Source organism: Chrysochloris asiatica, unplaced genomic scaffold (assembly GCF_000296735.1).
Source record: "Chrysochloris asiatica unplaced genomic scaffold, ChrAsi1.0 scaffold00233, whole genome shotgun sequence".
Classification (NCBI taxonomy): domain Eukaryota; kingdom Metazoa; phylum Chordata; class Mammalia; order Afrosoricida; family Chrysochloridae; genus Chrysochloris; species Chrysochloris asiatica.
In genome coordinates this window covers 4,044,838-4,068,220 of record NW_006408751.1, presented here as the reverse complement: position 1 = coordinate 4,068,220, position 23,383 = coordinate 4,044,838, and the positions used below count along the sequence as shown (strand labels likewise).

At 35.3% G+C, this 23,383-nt stretch overlaps 1 protein-coding gene across 1 annotated transcript in view; it reads left to right on the top strand.

The window, feature by feature from the left end:
• BCKDHB (branched chain keto acid dehydrogenase E1, beta polypeptide) overlaps window positions 1-23,383 on the top strand; it is a 343,203-nt gene extending 319,820 nt beyond the window's left edge. The window contains exons 10-11 of the mRNA XM_006873276.1: window positions 20,568-20,716; window positions 23,088-23,383. Of these exons, the coding sequence (XP_006873338.1) occupies window positions 20,568-20,708 (141 nt within the window). The 3' untranslated portion in view covers window positions 20,709-20,716; window positions 23,088-23,383. The remainder of the gene's footprint in view (window positions 1-20,567; window positions 20,717-23,087) is intronic.

Below are 23,383 nucleotides of genomic sequence, written 5' to 3'. Positions count from 1 at the left end.
AAAAAAAAAAATACATAGGCTTCTGTGTTACTATTGAGAAGATAATAGTGACTCATGAGCTTTTGACATTCTCTCAGCCTGAGGGGAGACATGAAGGAAGATAAGTGAAAAAGGGAATTTTCAGATATACTTCTGCTTATTGAGTACATCCAGGCAGTATCTGCTAGGATGACTGTTTTGAGGAAATTAATGATGGGCATTTGTCATTTCAGCTATTGGAGTTTGTTTTCATTTGGAGATGCTGATCAGCATATACTGGTAGTATAGATGATTGAGTGGAAAAGTTAGAGCCGCACAATCTTGTTACACACCTAGTTGGTAAGAGATTCCAGAAAAAGTCTTCTACTTACTAGTACAGTATTAGTTGAGATGTTTTATCATTCTTTGTTTTTTTACAAGGTGAAAAGAATGTTTTCAGAATGTGAAAAATTAAGAGAATTGACATTTATTTAAACTTTCTACGACACTAATGCATACCTGGAGATCTGTAATGTAATGGTAACAAAACGGGCTGCAAACCTCAGGGTCAGCAGTTCGAAACTACCAGCTGTTCAGCCAGCGAAAGATGAGGTTTTCTGCTCCCGTAAAGATTTAAACCTTGGAAACCCTGTACAGGGTCGCTGTGAGTCAGAACCGACTCCACAGCACATAATAACAACACTGTACACCTAAAGACCAAATAGTAGAATTTTCAAATAATCAGAATTTTTATAAATAAAAATAAATGTTCATAAAAAGTAAATATACCTCTGAATTTTATGTAATTGAGTATATAGCAAACTTTCAAGTTATAATTTACCTTCATTTTAAGACTACTTCCCTTTTGCCCCAAGTTGCTATGTAGCAAAATTATTATGGTGCTAGTTCAGAATTTGATGTATTATAATCAGCCTTGGTTACTGAAAAAAACAGAGAGGACATAAATTAGAAGGAAAAGCCTCCCCCCCCCCTCCCCCAACTGCCTTTGAATAAAGCAATGAAAATCTGCTTTTATCTGCAGTGGATTCCTGCTCCTTGCCAAAGGAACAATAGACAGACAACATTTATAAAAATATCATCTCTGTGCATGTTGCTAGGTTACTCCACTTTCGAGCCTTTTTCTTTATAGTACATAATCATAAAAACCAATGCAAGAGGTACAGATATAAGAAATAGAGAAAGGAAATCAGTCGTGTGAGTCAGCGGGGAAATTGGTAATATCATTTAGGCATTGGACATAGTAATAAATACAGCACATTACTAGCAGAAGAAAGAGATTTGAATACTCAACAAGAAAGAATTTTAGTTAGTCACAGACTATAACAAAGTTTTTCAGTTCTAAAATTCCCTATTTTTATTTCCTTAACATCTGAGAAATGGGCATTTCACTCTTGATCCTTAAAAGTTTTTACTGGATGAAATGATTTTTCCCTCAAGTTACAAAAATTGGTTCTCATCGTATTGATTCTGCCGTTTGACTTACTCTTTTCCTCATTCTGTTGTTTTGTATTTCACTCAGATATCATGAACTCTATTAAACTCTTAAAAATACTTCTGATTTCTTACCAATTAATCCAGGATGTTTACTAGCAAGTATTGTATGGTGGTGTTATGTGCCGTGGAGTCAGTTCTGACTCATAGCAACCCTGTACAGGGTTTCCAAGACTGTAATTTTTTACAGGAGCAGAAAGCCTCATCTTTCTCCCATGGAACAGCTGGTCGTTTCAAACTGCTGACCTTGAAGTTTACAGCCCAATTGTAAAATATTTGTTGTTGTTGTTAAGTGCCATCGAGTCGATTTTGACCCATAGTGACCAAACCCTGTACAGGGTTTCTGAGGCTGTAAATCTTTACGGGAGCAGAAAGCCTCATCTTTCTCCCGCGGAACAGCTGGTAGTTTCGAACTACTGACCTTGGCGGTTCGCAGCCCAATTCATAACCACTATGCTACCAGAGAAAATATAGATATTTAAAATTCAAAAACATCTATTATTACCATATTTCTGCCAAGGTTAGTCTGCTGACCATCTGGTTGCCCCTTTCTTCTTTCCTATTGCTCATCTGTCACTCTCTCCTTCCTCTCTGTGCTGCATATGGACATGTCTACATTGGGATGTGGAGGGAAGGATAAATAAAAGTTTTGGAGATCCTGAAAACAAGAGTTTAACAAGTGCAATAGTGTGGTGTCTGTAGGCTGAATAGGACTGTCACTCACTGGACAACCAGGGCTCCTTCCATAATTCCTGAGGAGTAAAATCTCTGCACCCTACATCCTGTCTTGCTGATTTTCTAACTCATCATTAATTAAAACCATTAATGCTCAAAGTGACAGAATATAATTAAAAACTGGAATTGTTTGGTTAACCTATACACTCCTTCATGCACTCAACAAGTAATTACTGACATCTACGCTGGGTGAAAGATGAGGCTTTCTGCTCCCGTAAAGATTTACAGCCTCGGAAACCCTATTCAGGGTCGCTATGGTTCGGAACCGACTCGACGGCACTTAATAACAACAACTCTGGGCCAGGAAGTGGACTTAAGTGGCCCTCTGATACAATGTGCTGTGTGAAGCAGTACACTTGAAGCTTTAACAGTGTTAGTTTTGCATACTTGAAATGAGATGCAACTTTTAAGATTAAGCTGCTGATATTTGAGCCAGTGCAAAGAACACTGACAAATAATTACCTCCCAAATAAAGGGGCTGCAAAGTTGGTTTGAAACACAAGGATGGCGGTTCAAGCTCACCAGCTGCTCCTCGGAAACCCTATACAGGGTCACTATGGGTCAGAACCGACATGATGATACTTTAACAACAACAACAATAGACAAGTATAAAATAAAATTTAAAATGGCAATTTATTTATTATCAAACACAGTCATAATTAGATATCTAGAAATAGCTGCAGAAAAGGAAAACAGCTATTGAAATGTGTGCTTCATGTAAGAAACCCCAAGGCTGTGTTGGGAGCATATGTTGTTGCATTCTCATTTTCAGTTTTGTTTCTGTTATGTCATTTGCTCTCTGAAACCTTGCTTTCCTTGTTTGACCTGGATGTACATATATAACCCACTTAGGATGTACCATTCTTCGATCATTTATGTCTGGATTTGGCCTTGTTTTCACATTGGAGTAAAATAACTGATTTCAGTATTTATATGTTTATTTACAAAGCTAAATTCTAGTAAAACAATTCAGTCAATAAAGATTGTTTTGCACTCTATCTCAATTTTGAATCTAGGTTATATCCTCCTAGCCATTGTTATTGTTAAGTGCCGTCGAGTTGGTTCCGACCCATAGTGACCCTGTACCAGGGTTTCCGAGGCGTAAATCTTTACGGGAGTAAAAAGCCTCATCTTTCTTCCGCGGAGCGGCTGGTAGTTTCGAACCGCTGACCTTAAGGTTCGCAGCCCGATTCGTAACCACTACGCTACCAGAGCTCCTTCTCCTAGCCATAGAGAAGGAAATATTTTTTTGTGTTTTCAAAATATTAGTGTTTGGAGCTATTGCTTATAGATAGGAAAGGGAAGTTGCCATAACGGCCTACCAGCCTCTCATGGGGTCGTGGTCGTGGCCTTATAGCGTCCGGCTGTGTAACCAGTTTGGAAAACCCCCTATGAAAAGAATTTATTCCCTTGGGAATCATGTGATTAACTGAAATTAAAATACTGAATTTCTGTAGCTCAGATTTATCCATAGGTTTGTTTTCTGCACTTATCTACTGAAGTGAAAAGAAAAGCATTTGTAATAAGTAAAATATATATGAGGTTAAATATATTGTATGTTAATTATTGCATAAATTTGTTCTCAAATACATAAAGCCATTTTTACTCTTTTTCAAGAAAGCAAGAATGCTTATAAGCAAACTTGTTTACAAAGAGTCTGGCCAAAATGTATTTATCAAGATTTGAAGTTTTCAAATTTGTACTTAGTATATGTTCTTTGGTGGAGAAGGCTCTCGTAGCATATAGAAATCTGTTGAGACCATCGTGGGAGGAACAAATGGCTTAATAATACTCATATGTAATACTCATATAACAATAACATAAACCTGTAGCCAGTAGTTCAGAATCTGAAATGACTCGTAGCGTGGATTGATGTGTGAACATTGTATTTACATTACCAATACTGCACATTTGCGCTGCAGCTGTGTTTAACGGTTATCAGTTTGGCACACAACCTGATTGTTTTGGAGGAAGAATAGACACTTCAGATCCCTTTTGGCAGTTCTTAAGTAAGTGAAATACTTATTGCTGAAGTGAATCATATGAACTTAATTAGATTTGCTACATAATTAGTGCTTGTGGAAACCTAAGGAAAATCTTAGTGGGTTGGTGATCTGTTATATTACATGTAAGCATGCTCATTTGGGGGACTGGAAAATGAAAATGATGAAATTTTAATGCATTGTGTATATATATGTTTGTGTGTGTGTATAATTTTTTAAATTGAGCTTTACAAATGATACTTTGTTGGGGGGAGGTAACTGAAATGTTGTCCTTGATAACTGGGATGGATCTATCTGCACACAACTGTGTCTGCTTGGTGGCACTTATGTGTGAACAACTAATTTTGTAACTATAATGAAAGCCTGCCTACAGCTTTTTAACACCCTGGTGCTAGCTGTGAGGACTGTGCCAATAGCCACTAATTGAAACATGCCTGTCAGTCTGAGACAGGGAGACCCCAACTGCACATGTATTTACATTTTGTTTTTAAATTAATTGCAATGACTGGCTCTGTTGTTTGTTGTTTTAATTGCCAAAAAAGCATTCAGTTTTTGAAAGACACTTCTTTAAATACTCCAGAAAGTTTTGTATTGTTTTTTTTTCCCCCCCTGTACTGTTAGAGTTCTACAAGAGAGTTGACTGTGGAGAATAACCATAAAATAGTTACTGTGAGGAGAGGATTAAATTTCATACTCCAGTTTAAGTAAAGGCTAGAATAAAATTTATAACCTATGTTTATTTAAAACACTTGCCTAATCTATCAAAAACTGGTAACAATCTTATCAAATTACTTAGTTACCTCACCTCATCTAAATTGTGTCATACATATGAAAATAAATAAAAGGAAGAAGGTTTGATTTCTGATGAAGTACTTCAGTGATTAAAAAAAAAACAAAAACCTGACCATAGAGCAAATTTTAACCCTATCGCCTAGCATACCTTAAACCATCACTTTTTTAAAAACCAGGTTTTACACTTAAGGGACAATGCACGTCCTGTATTCAAGTATGTGACTAGGAATTAGTTGAAAGCAAGTTCCACTTATGTTCTCCCTTCTAATTTGTATGTACATCTTCTTCCCAGTATGTAAAATAAATCAAACATATAACTCCAAGTTTCCTGTCCTGCAGCTTGAATGAAGGAATACTAACTATCCCCCAGTAAAGACCTTCCCCCTTAAAAAAAAAAAAAAAAAAAATCTTCATTGGACTAGACATAAACAGGGACAATTTCACCAGTTTCTCTTTTACCAGTAACTGAATTAGAGCACTAAGGACAGAGTTTGCCTTGTTTCCAAGTCAGGGTCTTTTGACCACTTTTAAATCTAAGTCTTTTGCATTGCATGTAAGATTAACCAGGAGAGGTAGTTCAAATACCAATAAAACCACCTGTTAATACGATTGCTTAACCTCTCCTAGCCACGTTACTTGTTGTCAACACATAGAATTGTGAAATCAAGGATTTATTGAAACTATATGAATAATTATATTTGCTTATTATTAAATAAGAACATCTATTTGTTTATTGTTAAGTGAATAGGTTTTTTTGTTTCTTGCACACAATATACATGTTCCTTTTGTTGAAGTGATAGGCATATGGAAGATACATTGCTTTTTCTGTAGTTCTTTCTGTTGTTTCTCTGGATATTTGCCAGTATGTGCTGATTACAAGCATGGTTATTATTGTGTTTGCTGTGTACTGATGTGTACATCATTATCTGTGGTATATGGCAAATATATAAACTCCAGTAGTCTCTGTGGGGAAAGTTGGTGCTATGGGTCTTAACCTCTGATTCCTAACAGGAGGATCTGATAGAATTTGTGTCATTCAGTCCCAAGTAAGCAGACAAATAGTTCATCTTGGCCTAGCTCTATAAATATGTGAATGTTATTCTTTATATGAACCATATAAATTTAGTTCATCTAAATTTATTAAGAGTCTTTTTAGACATTTCTAATTTTGTATTATAGTGTTATCCTTGACTATAAAAGTCCCTCCAGCCACATCCCCGTCAAGTTTTAGCATACTTATTTGAAATTTACACTGAAAAAATAATGTGAACTTTGGAGAGTATGTGCTGAATTGGGTTCAGCATATCAGCATGTAATTGCCTGATTATGGAAGTTAAAAAGGAAGCTTTGCATATTTCCATCTAATTCTGAAATCTCTCCTGGTTCTTGAAATTCTAACATGAAACTTTGTGTTTGCAAATGCTTAGGCATTCAACCTGAAAAGCTTGTCTATAAGAAATATAAACTAAAATCAAATGTAAAATGATAGATATGTAATACAATAAAGAGAAAGTTATATTTTGAACTCTATATTTTATTTGTTTTAAATACAAACTATAATTATAATTACTAGATTTGCTTTAATGAATAAGTTAACTCTTGTTAGCAAAAAAATCTGCATATAAATAATGAGAATACTTCCAGTCTTTTCTTTTGTAGGTCAGATAATCTTACCAGAGACTTTTTTGTTTTGTTAATTCTTTCACTGGTTTAACTTTAGAAAATACAAAGATGAATTTATAACTCGGGTCTAATTAATAAATTTTGGGCCACATTTATCTAATTCTTGGTTAGCCTAGAACATTTCTGCTGTGTTTTCTAATAAAATTGCCTGCCGTGATCTAAGTAACCAGAGTTAAATTATTCAAAAATAAGTTAGTCTGTTTTATTCATACAGTAAAGCCAAGCTTTAACGACTGTTACTATGACATCCAAGATAAACCATTTTAAAAGTATTTTTAATTTTGTTGAAAAAAATTGTCACATCTATTTTGGCTTATTGGTTATTAAATAAACTCAACTTTCCCTCCTTTCTTAACTTTTATTATATTGGTTGATTTGACATTCTTTTAAACATAAACTAAGCGGTAGAAATTTAAAATATTTAAAAGAAGGAAAGGCATTTTGAAATAACTTGTAAGGAAAGAGTATAAATTATAAAATAGCAAATATTTTAGCCTATATTGTATAAAACAGCTTTTCAAACCTTTTTTTTAGAAAGATTGTACCAGATAGGGGAAAATACTTTTTATTCAGATAGTTTCAGTTTGTGGTTAAGTCTTGAAACTTAAACAGGTTGGTAAATTGGGACAGCGACATATCCTAATAGAAATTTTCTAGGTGTTTTCTAGGTGCGTTTCAATCCTTCAAATTCTAGAACTCTTTCTCATGTCAGGTTGCTTTAGCCGGGACTGATTTTTGCCATTTGATATAGTGGTGTTAGACCACTATACAAAGAAATTTGTGGAACAACAAGCAGGAAAATCTAATGGTTTTCAGGAGTATTTTAAATTTCCTGTTGCTAAGCAAACTAGAAACCCTACCTTGCAGAGAGTTATTTGTTCCTGAGATGACCCAAGTAGCCTATGTTTATCATTAAAATCCGCAGTCTAAGGAAATTCCATTTTAAAACTTTGCTGCAATCACTGCTTTCTTCTATAAGGAAGAATTTTGTGCTATAAAACTTGAGAAGCTTCAGTGTCTGCGGAAATTTGAGAATATCGTCTCCCCTCTCCCCTGCCCCTTTATTGAATGTGATGTGTTTGAATGGAAGCATTGTAACTACAAGTACATTTTAAATGTCAAAATATACACACAATGCATCTCAACATAATTTAAACTTTGCTTTTAGCTTTTAATGCCTCTAAGTGTCCTTGGCAGCAAATAAACACAGTGTTATAGAAAGCTTTAATATAGAAAAAAAAAAATTTAAGCCAATTTTCTCACATTTTTTTAGATGAAAATTATAAGGCAACTTCTGGTTATAGGTAAAGACTAGTAAGGGGAACATTTGAAAGCAGAATCAAATCTTTATGGGTTTTACCTACAAACCCAAAGTAGGTTTTACCTACAAACCCGAAGTAGGTTGGACCGGGTGGTAGTTTGTTCCTTTGTGGTTGTTAATTTAGTTTTTATGAAAATTAAAATGAGTTGGTATTTAGAAAATATTTAATATAGTCCCTGGACCAAAATAAGTACAACATACATTTTTAAAATAGTGATTCTAGGTAAGACTTTAAATGACAAAGACAACTTTTCACTTACTTGCTTTCATTTATTTCTTGTCATAAAGAATTAATTTGATAAAACTCCCCATCCAGTAAACTGTTATACAAATATGTATAAATTAATAGAGAAATTGTTAATTAAATATTTTTTGTTAAAAAATGGTTTTAAAAAATTAAAATTTTTTAATTTTAAAATCCTACTTGTTTCTGCATATTAATCATCTAGAATTATAATTTCATGTTAAAACATGTTTATATCCTGATTTGGCTGTTGACTGTGAATCAGCAGTCATTTCTAAGTATACTTTACTACCTACCACTCATCAATGTGAGGTAGCTAGCCTAGATCCAGGGAAACCCATTTACATCAGAAATAACCTTTTCGTTTTACTTTAGAAAATTAGCTTCTGTTTTTAAAATGGAGTTTGAACTTAAATAAAAATCTTAATTTATGATTCAGTTCCATTCTTTACTGGATTTCTGTAACGAAATCTTAGAAAACAAAAATTTTACCAAATTGCCAGTGATTTGCATTAAAGAGGATCACTGGGATTTTTGTTGTTTTTGTTGCTGTTTGTTTAATATTCAGCAGACATTGAAGAAGTCCCAGTGAAGTTAGGGAATAAAAGTCTCAGATTTCAATTTAGTCCAGGTTATGGTGTTAGGAAGCTTTACTGAAATAGTTGGGCTGTATTGTAAAAGTTTTAGGTGTTCAACAAAGATGGGTAAAATTACATTGTTCATACAATTTCATTAATTACACTGGTTAAACTTTGTTTTAGAGGTGAAAGACTATATTAACAACTGTTTATTGAATGCATCTCATATGCATGGTATTAGAAAAATGGAACTTCAACATTTAGGAAGGCAACCTGCTGGCCTCAGGATAGACATTGCTTTCTGAAGAACTGATTGTCTAGATCCATACTATTTTAAAAAATTGGTACAGACTTATATATATCTTAAGCTCTGTTTTTAAAAACATGATAGATACTATTTAAAGCATTAGTGAAAAGTAAGTGAAAATATTTTATTTTATTTTATTTTATATTAATGGAGTTGTATTTATTTAATTCAGTGATAAAATTCATTTGGAGTTGTTGGCATAGTGCCTTATAGGTTTCTGTGACTCACTTGCTAAGAAAGTGTGATTCAAGACACCAGAATCATTTTTCTCATCTGTTAAAAGTCATGTTTTGGCTAAGGATAAGTTTTCATGGCAGATTGGAAACAAATATTCTGTGATAATACTTGGAAGTATAGTCCACTGCCTGGGGATGTCTACCCTTACATCACTAGGTTAATATAAGTCTCAAAGTCCACAGACTTTAGAAAACTACCACATATACATGATTTAGGTATATCAGTTTCGTTGTTCTCATATTAAAATGTTCAAGGTTAATGCATGATTTCTGGACAGCTAATTGCATTTAGAAGCAAAAATCTCTGTGGTTTTATTATTAAATAATGAACAAAGTCTAAATGGATTTGATTTTAAAACCAAGTACACTCATAAATAACTTCATAGTATTTCTTCAGGTTTTTCTGTTTGAGAAGAAATAATAGTTCTTAGATTTATATGCCCTGTTCAGTACATTACTTTCCCCACTTGGAAACAATAGATCCTCATAGTTTAAATGTGTTTTGGTGACATAATAATAATTATGTGAAACAACCTGGACCTTTTTGTTTGCGAAATAATTTAAAATCAATTTTCTGTGTTATTACTTTGAAATTAAGTTGCAAATGGTGCTCCTAATTTTACAAGGAGGAAAAGAAAACTTATTTATCAGATACCCTATAGGTCACAATGTCCATTTTGACTCTGATGTGCTTGTCATTATTATGTTCTACTTTTCTAGACTTTACATTGAATGTTTAGAATCACTAGTTGAATAGTTTTGCAGGAACTGAAAGGAACTATAGGGAAACATGTAACATCCTATTGTTGTCTTATCATACTTTAAATTTTTTGTAATAGCTTTCCAACTCAATATGGTACATAGCAATATACAATGAATGCTCTGTATTCAGCTTTATGTCATTGAAGAGCAGAGTTAAAATTGTTCTAAAATAGATCTTAGAAACAAAGATGAGCCTGGAATATTCTTGAATTTAGTAAACTAACCACAAAAAAATGATTACTTTAAAAATACATCATGTGATACTTTTGGCCTTTATTCTTTTTTGTTTTGTTTTTTTTTTTTAAACCAGAAAGTTTGCTTTTATTAGTTGACTGTTGTTGTTATTATTAAGTGCTATCAAGTTGGTTCCAACTCAGAGTGACCCTGTATAGGGTTTCCAAGAAGAGGCTGGTAAGTTATTCATTATCAGTGACAGAAAAAGATAGTAACAAAAAATGAGAAAACAGTTTTATATGAAAATGACCAGGAGAAAGAGTGAAGAAAGTGGAAGTTGCCATTAGCAGATAGAACTCCAACAGAAAAGATAATACTAATGATGAAAATGAAGTCTAATTTTCTAGATCCTTCTATGGCCCATCTATTAGCTTCTTCTTTGCCTTTGATGACTGGGAATATACTTCTACTGAATATCCATGCCTTGGAAAATTTGGCCAGTATTCTCAAAATCATTTCTATGACAACATCTCTTTCCAAGGCTGTATTCCCATCCATTGTGCTTCCAGTTTTCAGTACATTCTATCATGCCTTTGATGGCAAACTTGGTTTCAATGAAAAGTTTATACATATTTTGGCTTCTTCCTTTTTCGAAATTGCTTTGTGGGCTGTCCTCAGTTCTGCAGTTTGTTTTGTCTGTCATCCAACAGTCCTTCACGTACAGTTAGTGGGGTGCCAGGTTCCCAGTAATCTCCATATTCACTTTGGGTACCATTCTTCCCATTATTTTTGCAGCCACCGTCTCTGTACATAGAGCATGTTTTCTGCCTGTGCCAAAGCCCTTTCCTCATCAATTTCCAGAGTTCTTAATGGATTTTTCCACCACCATCAGTCAGCAGTGCCCCAGTCCCTGCCTGTCTTAGTCTAGCCACTGACTTTATTTTTTGAAGCATGTCAGCCTTGATTTCATTTTGCTATTTATTGAGTTCTTTTACTCAACCTTCCAGAAGTGGATTATCCAACCACATAGAAAAGTAGACGTACTTGAGAAATATTGTCTTTTTGTTTGGGGAATTTTTTTTAAGCCATTTCCCGAGTTACTGATTCCTACCTTCCACACTTACATTCTAGACCCAGGAACTCGATAATAAACATTCAGGTTCCATACTCACAGATCAAACCAACTTTGCAGTCCAGCGCATTAACCCACTGGACACACCAGGACTCCTTGTAAAGCTTAGGAAGTGTTCAGTAAATGGTAGTTGTTCAGGCACCATTACTGTTAGAGGTGCTACTTCTCAAGTTTGTGGGTTTTACCACAGTCTTGTCTTCATTGGTAATATAGTCTGCCATTGCAAATGCCTTTCCTTTAAGTAACAGTTTCCTTTATACTTAGTGGGGGCGGGAAATAAAGAGGTAAGAAGACAACTAGCAATTGTTGCACACTGCAGTGTACCAGTCACGAAGCTAGATACTTTCCGAAAGCTACCACACAATCTAGAAAGCAAACAGGCAAACTAACAATAGTTACAAGACAATACAATGATGCAGCAATGTAGCATTTTTAATACTTCTAGTTTTTGATTGAGTAAACATAGGCCAAGAGAAGTTAAATCATGGTAGACCGAAGATTCCTTTCAGATAGAATTCCAAACTCCATGCTGTATCAATTATATCATACTGCCTCACATAAAAGGAACAAAAGGATTTGTTGAGGGTGACTGAAGCCTCAGTGTGGAACAACTGACACAGTGATTTTAGTGAGGTTACTTCTGTAATACTGGGGTAAAGAATTTGTGGTTGATGTTAAAGAGGAAATGGGTTGAGAGATCTTAAGTGATACCATGAAGGTCCTAATGAACATATTCATCTACATATAAACATACATGCATAATATATAACATATTATAGTTGCCAAAACAGGAATATGCAGTACACTCAATTGTTAAAAAAGAATCATGAATACTATTTTATATAAATGGGCCCTTTCTATTAATTTTCTCATACCTTCTCTTATCTGCTTGGAAATTTGCAGGATAGCTGTTCTCCCCAGTTTCAACAATATATTTATAAATCTGTTTCTTTTTGTTATAGAGTATAGGCAAATAAAGATTATTTCTATTTCTGTGTCTGTAATTTTTATGATTTGGAATTGTTTACTTCTGCTTCCTTTTCTGGTTATAAAATGCATAGCCACCCTGTTGGCTAATATATGAACCATTTGTTGTTGTTAAGTGCCATTGAGTTGGTTCCGACCCATAGGGACCCTGTATAGGGTTTCCAAGGAGCAGCTGGTGAGCTTGAACCCGCAGACCTTGCAGTTCAAATGGCTTTGCAGTCTAGCGCATTAACCCACAGCATCACACATCATTTAGATTTACTAAGGAGGTTCCTGATACCAGAATCCTATGTTCATTGCTCTGTATGTTGATTATGTGCCTTTTATTCCTTCACAGACATAGTTTTTTATACTTACGGAAGAATGCTGTAAGACTGATCATAGCATTCATTATGCTTCCAAAGATTCTGTTGGAAAACATGTAAAACCTTAATTTCACACTGTCCTAAGAAATTCGTTTAAATGTTAAAGGGAAGTATAACTCATTTAGCACATATCTGAGGCATCACAGGTATGATCGGTATTCTTATTATTGGCATATTTTAGAAAGAAAGTAATCATAATTGCAAAAAGACAAATTCATAATCAAATTAAAATACTATTCACTGGAATTCAACACAAAGGGAGACAGACTTTTTTCTTTAAGAATTTGACTCACATCACTTGCTGTATGATGTATATACTAATACAGAAACAACAAAGTATCCATGCTCTGGTTATATTAAAATGTTCATCCACATCCATGGCTGATGACAACATTGAGCAGGCAACATCAAATGATTCTGTCGAATATACAAGTGACAGTGGATTATGTAGCAAATAATTTGCAAATTAGCCATGGCTTTGCCTAAGAAATAATCCACAACAAACTTGGGTTTCAAAAATGTTGTGCAAGATGGATGCTGAAACAACTCACAGAAGAGCATAGGGTGAAATATTGTGTCCAATACTTGACGGGAAAAAAATTGTTACCAATGACAAAACATGGATTAATCACTATGAAGCTGAGATTAAACAGCACAGTATGAAATGGAAACCTCTTCAATTTCTAACCAAGAAAAAGTTCAAAAGTCAACCATCAGCTGGAAAATTGATGCTTATAGTTTTCTGGGATTCTCAAGGGCCAGTAATAACACACTATCAGGAAAAGGTTCAACCATCAATAGTGTCATTACTGTGAGATGCTCACTGAAGAACTGACGCCTAAATTTTGGATTAAATACAAAGGACTGCTGTCCAAGGGTGTTGTGATCTTGCAGTCCAGTGTTTTATTGACACCATGTTGCTGCTGTTGTTAAGTGCCGTCGTGTCAGTTCCAACCCATAGTGACCCTGTACAGGGTTTCCGAGGCTAAAAATCTTTATGGGAGCAGAAGGCCTGGTCTTTCTCACGTGGAGCGGCTGGTAGTTTCGAACTGCTGACCTTAAGGTTCACAGCCCGATTCGTAACCACTACGCTACCAGAGCTCCTTTGACACCATGTAGAACAGATCAATTCACATGAACAGTTCTCTAAGGATAGACAGCAGCATCTGACACTTTCTTATTAGTCCATGTCTGGAAACTAATGTAATCTGCAATAATCCTGTAAACTAACTATGTCATTATTTAAATCTTACTTTTATGCAGATTATAATTTCTTAATAAAAAAATCATCAAATATGGTTCATTAAATATTTGTGTACTTATACTGCCAATGGAAAGAGAATAGAATTATTCAGATTATCTTGTAAATTCAGAGCACATGGTTGCTCTAATTATAGTGCTATTAACAGTTTATAATGATATACTTTTCAGAGGATTATTCTGGAATGTTAATCTACAAATCTGTAAATGGAATTCTGGGATTTGAGTATTTCTTTTACAACTGTCTGTGTGTGTGTGTATACAAGGCATCTATCTGTATGAAAAAACTGAGGCTGAATGCCTGTTTTGATAGTTTCCCAAAGAAACACATGTTGTTGTTAGGTGCCATTGAGTCAGTTCCAACTCATAGTGACCTTAGGTACAACAGAACAAAACACTGGCTGGTCCTGCTCCATCCTCATAATCATTGCTGTTTGGGCCAATTGTTGCATCCATTATGTCAATTTATCTTCCTCTTTTTCATGAATCTTCTACTTTACCAAGCATAATGTTCTTCTCCAGACACTAGTGCCTCCAGAGAACATGTCCAAATTACATGAGATAAAAGCCTCATTATTTTCAATTCTAAGAAGCATTCTGGCAGTATTTCATCCAAGACATATTTGTTCATTCTTTTGGCAGTCTATAGTATATTCAGTATTCTTTGCCAACACCATAAAAATGCATCCATTATTCTTCTGTCTTCCTTATTCTCTGTCCAGTATTTGCATGCCTAACAGGATATTGAAAATACCATGGTTTGAATCAAGCGCACCTTAGTCTTCAAGGTGACAGCTTTGCTTTTTAACACTTTTAAAGGGGTATTTTGCAGCCAATTGCCCAATGCGATATGTCACTGGATTTCTTGACCACTACTTCTATAAGCATTAATTGTGGATCCAAGTAAAATAAAATCCTTGACAATGTCAGTCTTTTCTACTTTGTCCTGATGTTACTTATTTGTCTGGTTGTGATGACTTTTGTGTTTTGTTTTTGTGCATGTGAAGGTTGTAGTCTGATTCTCATCATTAAGTGCTCTTGCTTTCAGCAAGCAAATTGGTGTTATCTGCATATCACAAGTTGTTAATGTGTCTTCCTCTCATTGGTATGCTGCATTCATTTCCCTATAGTCCAGCTTCTCAGATGATTATTTGCTCAGCAGTCAGATTGAATAAGTATAGTGAAAGGATACAACCCTCATGTACACTTTTCCTGATTTTAAACCTCATAATATCTGCTTGTTTTCTTTAAACAGCTATGTGTGATTTCTCCATAAGCACAATTAAGTGTTTTAGAATTCCTATACTGTGCAGTATTATCCATAATTTGTTTTACCTACACGGTTAAATGCATCTTTGTGGTATTCTCTGCTTTGTGCCAATATCCATCTGATATATCAACAATGATAGTCCTTGTTTTTCTCATTCTCTTTTGAATTCAGCTTGAATTTGTGGCAGTTCCCTGTCGTTACACTACTGCAACTGATTTTGAATGCTCTTCGGCAAAATTTTACTTACAAGTGATATTAATGATATTGCTAGATGTTTTCTGCATTCTGCTGCATCACCTCTCTTTGGAATGGCCATAGACATAGATCTTGTGCAGTTGGTTGGCCAGATAGCTGCCTTCCACAATTTCTTGGCATACTCTAGTGAGCACTTCCACCATTTCATCCATTTGTTGAGGCATCTCAGCTGATATTCTGTTTATTCCTGGACCCTGTTTTTTGCCAGTGCATTCAGTGCAACTTGGACTTCTTCCTTCAATACCATCAGTTCTTGATCATATGGTGGTGGTGGCGTGCCGTGGAGTCAGTTCCGACTCATAGCGACCCTGCATAGAACTTTCAAGGCTGTAAATCTTTACAGGAGCAGAAAGCTTCATCTTTTCCCAACAGAACAGCTTGTAGTTTCGAACTGCTACCCTTGAGGTTAGTAGCCCAAACGTAACCAGAGCGTCTTATGCTACCTCCTGAAATGTTTGAACATCACACAATTCTTTTTGGTACAGTGACTATATATTCCTCCTATGTGTTTGAGATGTTTCCTCTATCAGTATGTATCTCACCAATAGAATCCTTCATTATTGTTATTCAAGTCATGAATTTTTTCTTCAATTCTTTCAGCTTGAGAAATGCCAAAAGTCTTTTTCCCTTTTGGTTTTCTAACTTCAGGTCTTTTGCACACTTCATTATAAAACTTTTGTCTTCTTGAGCAGCCCTGTGAAATCTTCTTATTCATTCTAGCTACTCTGTGTTCTACTTTATGCTCAAGGGCAAGTTTTAGAGTCTTTTCTGACATCTGTTTTGTCTTTTCTTTCCTTCCTGTCTTTTTAACAACCTTTTGCTTTCTTCACATATAATGTATTTGATGTCATTAATGTACAATGCATCAAATCTAGATGGTCTCTAAATTCATATGGAATATACTCATGGTCACATTTTGACTTTTGTGAACTTGTTATAATTTTCTGCAGCTTGAACTTGAATTTGCATAGGTGTAGTTGATGGTCTGTTCTGCAGTTGTCCCCTGGCCTTGTTCTGACTGATGATGTTGAGTTTCTTCACTGTCTTTTTCCACAGATATAATGTGGTTTCTTATAGATTCTATCTGGTGAGGTCCACATGTATGTTGTTGAAAAAGTATTTCCAATGACTAGGTCATTGGTCTTGCAAAATTTTATCGTGTGCCCAGCAGTATCATTTCTATCATCAAGACCATCTTTTACAACTACAGAGACATCTTTGTTTCCAACTTAAGCATTCCATCACCAGTAATTATCAGCACATCTTGATGATAAGAAAAAGCATATAAGCACATGTAAAGCATTTGTATGGGAATTAAGAGTGCTCAGCTACTTGATCCAAATTGCTTTGACAGAAATTCTAAAAATGTTTTTAGAAGAAATATTTTAAACCTCTTATTTAGCATGCTTTAATTGGCAAGGCATTAGAATTTCAAACTGTCCAATCAGTCAGGGTATAAACTTATGAAAATGAGCACTCCATCCATAGTCTTTTTTCATATACCCTTGAATTATCTTAAATGATTTTGACATTTTATATCACCTAGTGTTTCTGGGGGAAAAATGAGGCTTTCTACTCCCGTAAAGATTTACATCCTCGGAAACCTTGTACAGGGTCGCTATGAGTCGGTTCCGACTCCACGGCACATAACAACAACAACAACAAGTGTTTCTGGTAGCGTAGTGGTTACGAATCGGGCTGCAAACCTTAAGGTCAGCGGTTCGAAACTACCAGCCGCTCCGCGGGAGAACGATGAGGCTTTCTACTCCCGTAAGGATTTACACCCTCGGAAACCCTGTACAGGGTCGCTATGGGTCGGAACCGACTCGATGGCACTTAACAACAACAACAACAAGTGTTTCATAATCATTTAAATCTGTATAATTTATGGTCAGAGTTCTCAAATTAAAGAAACCCTACGGAGCCCTTATGGTGCAGTGGGTTAAGCATTTGACTACTAACTGCAAAGTCACCAGTTCAAACCCAGCCACGCCACTTGAGAAAGCTGGGACTATCTCATCTTTTGCAATCTCCGATTTGCAATTTCAGAAACTGTACGGAGCAGTACTACTCTGTCCTCTAGGGGGCGCCTTGAGTCTCAGTCAGCCTGATGGCAGTGGACTGTTGGTTTCTGATAAGAAAGCCTTATAAGTAAAATCATCATTTATGTAACAAAATAAAAACTGCTTTGTGTAAAAAATGATTTTTTACTCATTTTATTATTGTCATTTGCTTAAAAAAGCAATCTGTCTCATAGTACTCAGACAATGCATATAAAGTTCACAGTAGAGTCTTGCATTTCCTTGCTTCTCCAAAGATAACCACTGTTGAGTATTTATGGTTCAAGTGTGATTTTTCTAGTTGTTTTTTTCCTGTGTCTTTACAAATGTGTAGGTGTATTCCTAGAAAGAATGATTCTCACATACTTGAAGAAGTAAGAGCATTACTATTAGAAGAAGAATTTTAAACCTCCTCTTTAGTTTGATAATGGTAGTAATTATTCTAAAAGGAGTGATTTTTAGCAGCATCATTTTACCACAGCATTTTATGGTATGCCAGCTTTCCAGGTTACTAGTTTGGAAAAACAATATTTTATAGCTGGTGTGAAATCAGATATATGGAATGAAGTATTTTGCCCTTGATTTTCTGTATTTTGGTGTATCTGTGTACAGTTTTGTTTGTTTTTTTTAATGAAAAATGCAATATTTGGGGAAAATAAAAAACAGCTTGTGTCAGCTACAGTTATAAAACTAGTTAGTCTTAAGTTGACAATTTAAAGCTTTTTAAAATGTCTTAATGCAATCAAGCATTCCAAGTAATCAGTCATCTTTTTTTTGAGCATGTTAATACTCAATTCTCTTAAGTGACTCTTTGAACCATATATATTAAAACCTCTATCATTGCTAATGTAGATTTTCTGCTAACTAGGGAACACAAATACTTACTGGATATTAGATATTATACGTCACCATGGGTAGGGAGAAGACTGTGAATATCTAGCTAGTTCACTACGAAAGAAGTTTTTGTTCCATCCTGTGGCCTTTTAGCCCCATTGCACTATCACTGTAAAAAATGAATGTGTGGTTGGAATTGAACAGGAAGTAGTAGGATTCCTTTTTGTAAAAATTGCTGCTCAAATGGAAATTTCAAAATATGTTGTTATTAGGTACCAAGGAATGTGTCCGACTCATAGCAACAACATGCACAGCAGAACGAAGCATTGCCTGGTCTCGTGCCATCCTCACAGTCGTTACGTTTAAGCCCATTGCTTGTTCTTCTGACAGTCCATGGTACTTTTTGTATTCTCCAAGTCTATAATGCAAATGCACCAAATATAGTTAGGACTGTGTGTAAGGAAAGTTACGCCTATTCAAATCCTTTACGAAGCAAGACAACATATAAATATATGAATAAACAAACAAAAGTTTTATTTCACAGGTAATAGTTGTGGATGGAAAACTTAATATTGTTTTCCTTGTATTTTTATCATCTATCTCTCATTTAGCGTAGTGGTTATGAATCGGGCTGCGAACCTTAAGGTCAACGGTTCGAAACTACCAGCTGCACCGCGGGAGAAAGATGAGGCTTTCTACTCCCATAAAGATTTACACCCTCGGAAACCCTATACAGGGTCGCTATGGATCAGAAACGACTCGATGACACATAACAATCTCTCATTTGAAGTCCTCTTGTGGGATTATAGGACCAGTAGTGGACCACCAGGCTGGCAGTTCAAACTCAACCAGCTGCTCCTTGGAGAACCCTTTACTGAAGTTACTATGAGTTGGAATTGACTCAAAGGCATTTAACAACAACTCTCATTTGGGAACATGGTGGCTCTATATGATAAGCACTGGGCTGTGGGCCACTAGGTTGGCAATTCGAGCCTACCAGCCACTCCACGGACAAAAAATGAGGCTTTCTGCTCACATAAAGATGCATAGCCTCTGAAACCCTATACAGGGTCACTATGAGTCGTAATTGCCTTAATAGCACCTAACAACAATAAAATCTCTCATTTAGATGAATTTATCAACTGTCTAAAAATTTCTTTTTCAAATTTGAATTTGAAATATTTCACTAAGTATTTTGCCTAATCTTCCTTCAGGGTTCTATATGATTGGGGTTTTATATTTTTGAACCATCTTACCAACCTCTTCATGTTTCACCCGTCTCCCTGGGAAGACAATTGAGTGCCTCCAGTGAATTCTGATGGGGTTCAGGGCAGAAGCTCTTTTCCTCATCAGTAGTATGAGGTTAGGGAGGTGTTATCAAGGAAGACTTTTGGGAGAGGTGACTCAAAGTGACACCAGAAAGATGAGTACATATTAGGCAGAGAGAAGTAGGTTTGGAGTATGATTGTACACAGGATCAATCATATTTATAAAAACTTGGCCAGGAGAGAGACAGACAGACAGACAAAGAGAAACGCATTGACAGAAGCTCTCTCTACTTGGAGTGGAAAGTAATTAAAAATATTTATTATGAAAGTCATACATGCTCAGTGTATATATATATATATATATCTTGGAGTGGAAAGTAATTAAAAATATTTATTATGAAAGTCATACATGCTCAGTGTATATATATATATATATATATATATATATATATATTCATAAAACATAGGAAAACATACCATTAATTTCAAGCCCCAGAGTTAACCACTGTGAACATTGTATTGTGATTTTATTATTTCTTAACATTTATCTTTATAGAACAGCCATGTTTGGTATGCACCTGGTTTGGATTAAGCATTGCATAGGCATGTGATATATCTACATGATAGAAAACTGTATTGTTTAAGAAAACTTAGGACCATGTTAAATATGCTGTTACCTACTTTTTTGTACTGTAAGAGGTATTTAAATAGTTTAATGTCCTGGGATACAGTTGTGTTTCAAGTTGTTAATTATTTTAAGAGAAAATGTTTTATTTCTATAAATTTAAAGGAATATTCTTGAAGTTAAATCATCTGTATTTTTCTGTGCAGGAAGAGTGCTTCTTGAATTTAGAGGCTCCTATATCAAGAGTATGTGGGTATGACACACCATTTCCTCATATTTTTGAACCATTTTACATCCCAGACAAATGGAAGTGCTATGATGCCCTTCGGAAAATGATCAACTATTGACCACATAGGTAGGTATGCTCTGGACCTTGAGAGCACAATCACATATTCTGGAAGCACAGTGTCTCTGTAGGATAAGCACTGGACTGAACCACAGGTTGGTGGTTTAAGTTCACCAGCACACTCTGCAGGAAAAAGATAAGGCTTTCTGTTCCTGCAGAGATTCACGGCCTCAGAAATACTGAGTTGGAAATAGCTCAACAGCGCTTAACAACAACAGCACTTAAATCTCTGATGTTAATGTGCTATTAACCCAGGAGCAAAGTTTATCAGTGTGTTGTATTTTGGCAAATGCCAACTTTCAGAACAAAATGAGTATTTCAGAAATAGAATTTAACAGAAATCCATTCAGCACAAACATTGTTTGATGATATGAAGCCGATGTATGTATTAACATTGAGTAGGAGATGCAGATTCTCTCTGTCTTGGCTTAGATTACAAATCTGCATTATACCATATACATCACACCATAATTCCAACTAGTATCCTCTTTTGGGTGTGTTTTTATCAGCTTTTAAAACTGTTCATGAGTAGGGGTGGTGGTGCTGGTGGTTATGTGCTGTGGACTTGGTTCCGACTGTACAGGGTTTCCAAGGCTGTAAATCTTTACAGGAGCGAACACCTCATCTTTCTCCCACAGAACAGCTGGTAGTTTCGAACTGCTGACCTTAAGATTCACAGCCTGATTCATAACCACTATGCTACCAGAGCTAGTTTCTGTTATTTAAAAATGGCTCCTCAAGCATCATTAATATGGACTCCAGCGATTTACAGTATGTGATGATTCATAACACTCAGACATTTTACTTTAAATTACCTGAAAATAATAACTTTGTTGAACAAAGAAGTCTATTTATTGTAAATAAAGGGAAATTTTTACTTTAAAATAAATCAAAAAAGAAAACACAGTACTGCCACCATCCATTGTTAACTAGTTTCTTTTGTGACATTTCCAATTCCTGGCTGCCTCCTGTGTGCAGAGTAGAACTGCGCTGCGTAGGCAGTAAATTTTCAGAAGCGGATCTTCAGACCTGGCTCCAAGGAGCCACTGGATGGATTCAAACCTCTAACATTTCTGCTAGTAGTCAAGTATTGCTAGTATTGTACCATCAATGCTAGAACCTTTTTGGTGAAGTAATGTTTTAAAGATAGTCGATAACAAGTGGTATTAATCATTATGATTTTCTAAGTCATATATTCCAGCTCCTTTCATAGTTTTATACTAGCAAAAATCAATTCCCTCAAATATTATTAAGTTAGTCTTCCAGGATTTTAATATAGAAGTTGCTATCACTGACCCACTGATTTATTTATCTTTGACATTTTTGAAATGGTATGACACAGCCGATAGTAAAATCAGAAATATTATATTTTTAAAATTCTGTATATAGACAGTTAGCACACAGAAAACCAGTGAGAGATGCCTATCATTTGTGTTGTTGTTGTTGCTGTTGTTAAGTGCTGTTGAGTCGGTTCCAACTCATAGCGACCCTGTATAGGGTTTCCCTAGGAGTAACTAGTGGATCTGAAGTGCCACCCTTGTGATTCGAAGTCCAATGCTGAGCCTACAGGCTACACCAGGAGTCCACCATTTATATATGCTGAGAAAATAATGCCCCCTCCTTCCATCTTCTATGTTACCAGCCTACAACTGGTGGTGCTGTAGGATAAGCACTGTTCAAACCCACCAGCTTTCTGCTTCCCTAAATATTTATAGATTTACAAGGTTGCTATGAGTCAGAACTGACTCAAAGGCACCAAACAACAACATATTGAAAATGTTGTTGGCTACAGATGTTTGGTTCATTAGTCAGCGTGCTGCTGCTATTTTCTCACACGTGCAAGAGTAAACAGTGTCTTTGAAAGCAGCCGGCGTCTATGATCATCACACTAGTTAGTAGACCTCCTTATCTTTTCTGTCCATGTTGAACTCTAGTGGTGCAGTGGACTAAGCACCGGGTTGCTATCTACAAGGTCAGTAGTTCTAACCCATCAGCCACTCTGCAGGAGAAAGATGTGACTGTTTGCTCCTGTAAACGATCTACAGTCTCAGAATCACTAAGGCACAGTTCTACTCTGTTGCATAGGGTTGTTAGGGTTAGGGTTTTGATTTGGTTTGATATTCCCTAAAATGGAGACTCAAGGGAAAAATGAGTGGCCACATGCTGCACTACTCCTTTAAAAGCTATATTTAAACACTGGTTTTGCATTTGAATTGTTTATTTCTTCTTAAACATGAGAAAAATATTTAAAACTACATGATAAAGGCTTTCTATGCTAATAATTAATTATGGCACTAAAGCAAATAATTAGACAGTTAAAATTGCTGATTTAATTTATACTGGCCAGAGTGTTTGTAACTGTTACTGATTTCTTTTACAGAAAATTGGAAGACTATGAATAGATATAGAAATATTTTTCTGAAATCTTTTGTATTTCCTCAGACATCTCTCTTCTTGAAAATGTAATTTTTATGAAATAAACCATCTTGGATATTGGCTAAGGAGTTTCAATTTGAGTTATTGTATCAAAACATATATTCATGACTTTCATTGAAATTATTTCAGATTAAATTTTTAAATGTTATACATATACATGCTAGTATTATAAATTTTGTTTAATTATATATGTAAATATTGGGTGTGGGACAGTATTCAATAAAGGAAAATCAGATTGTC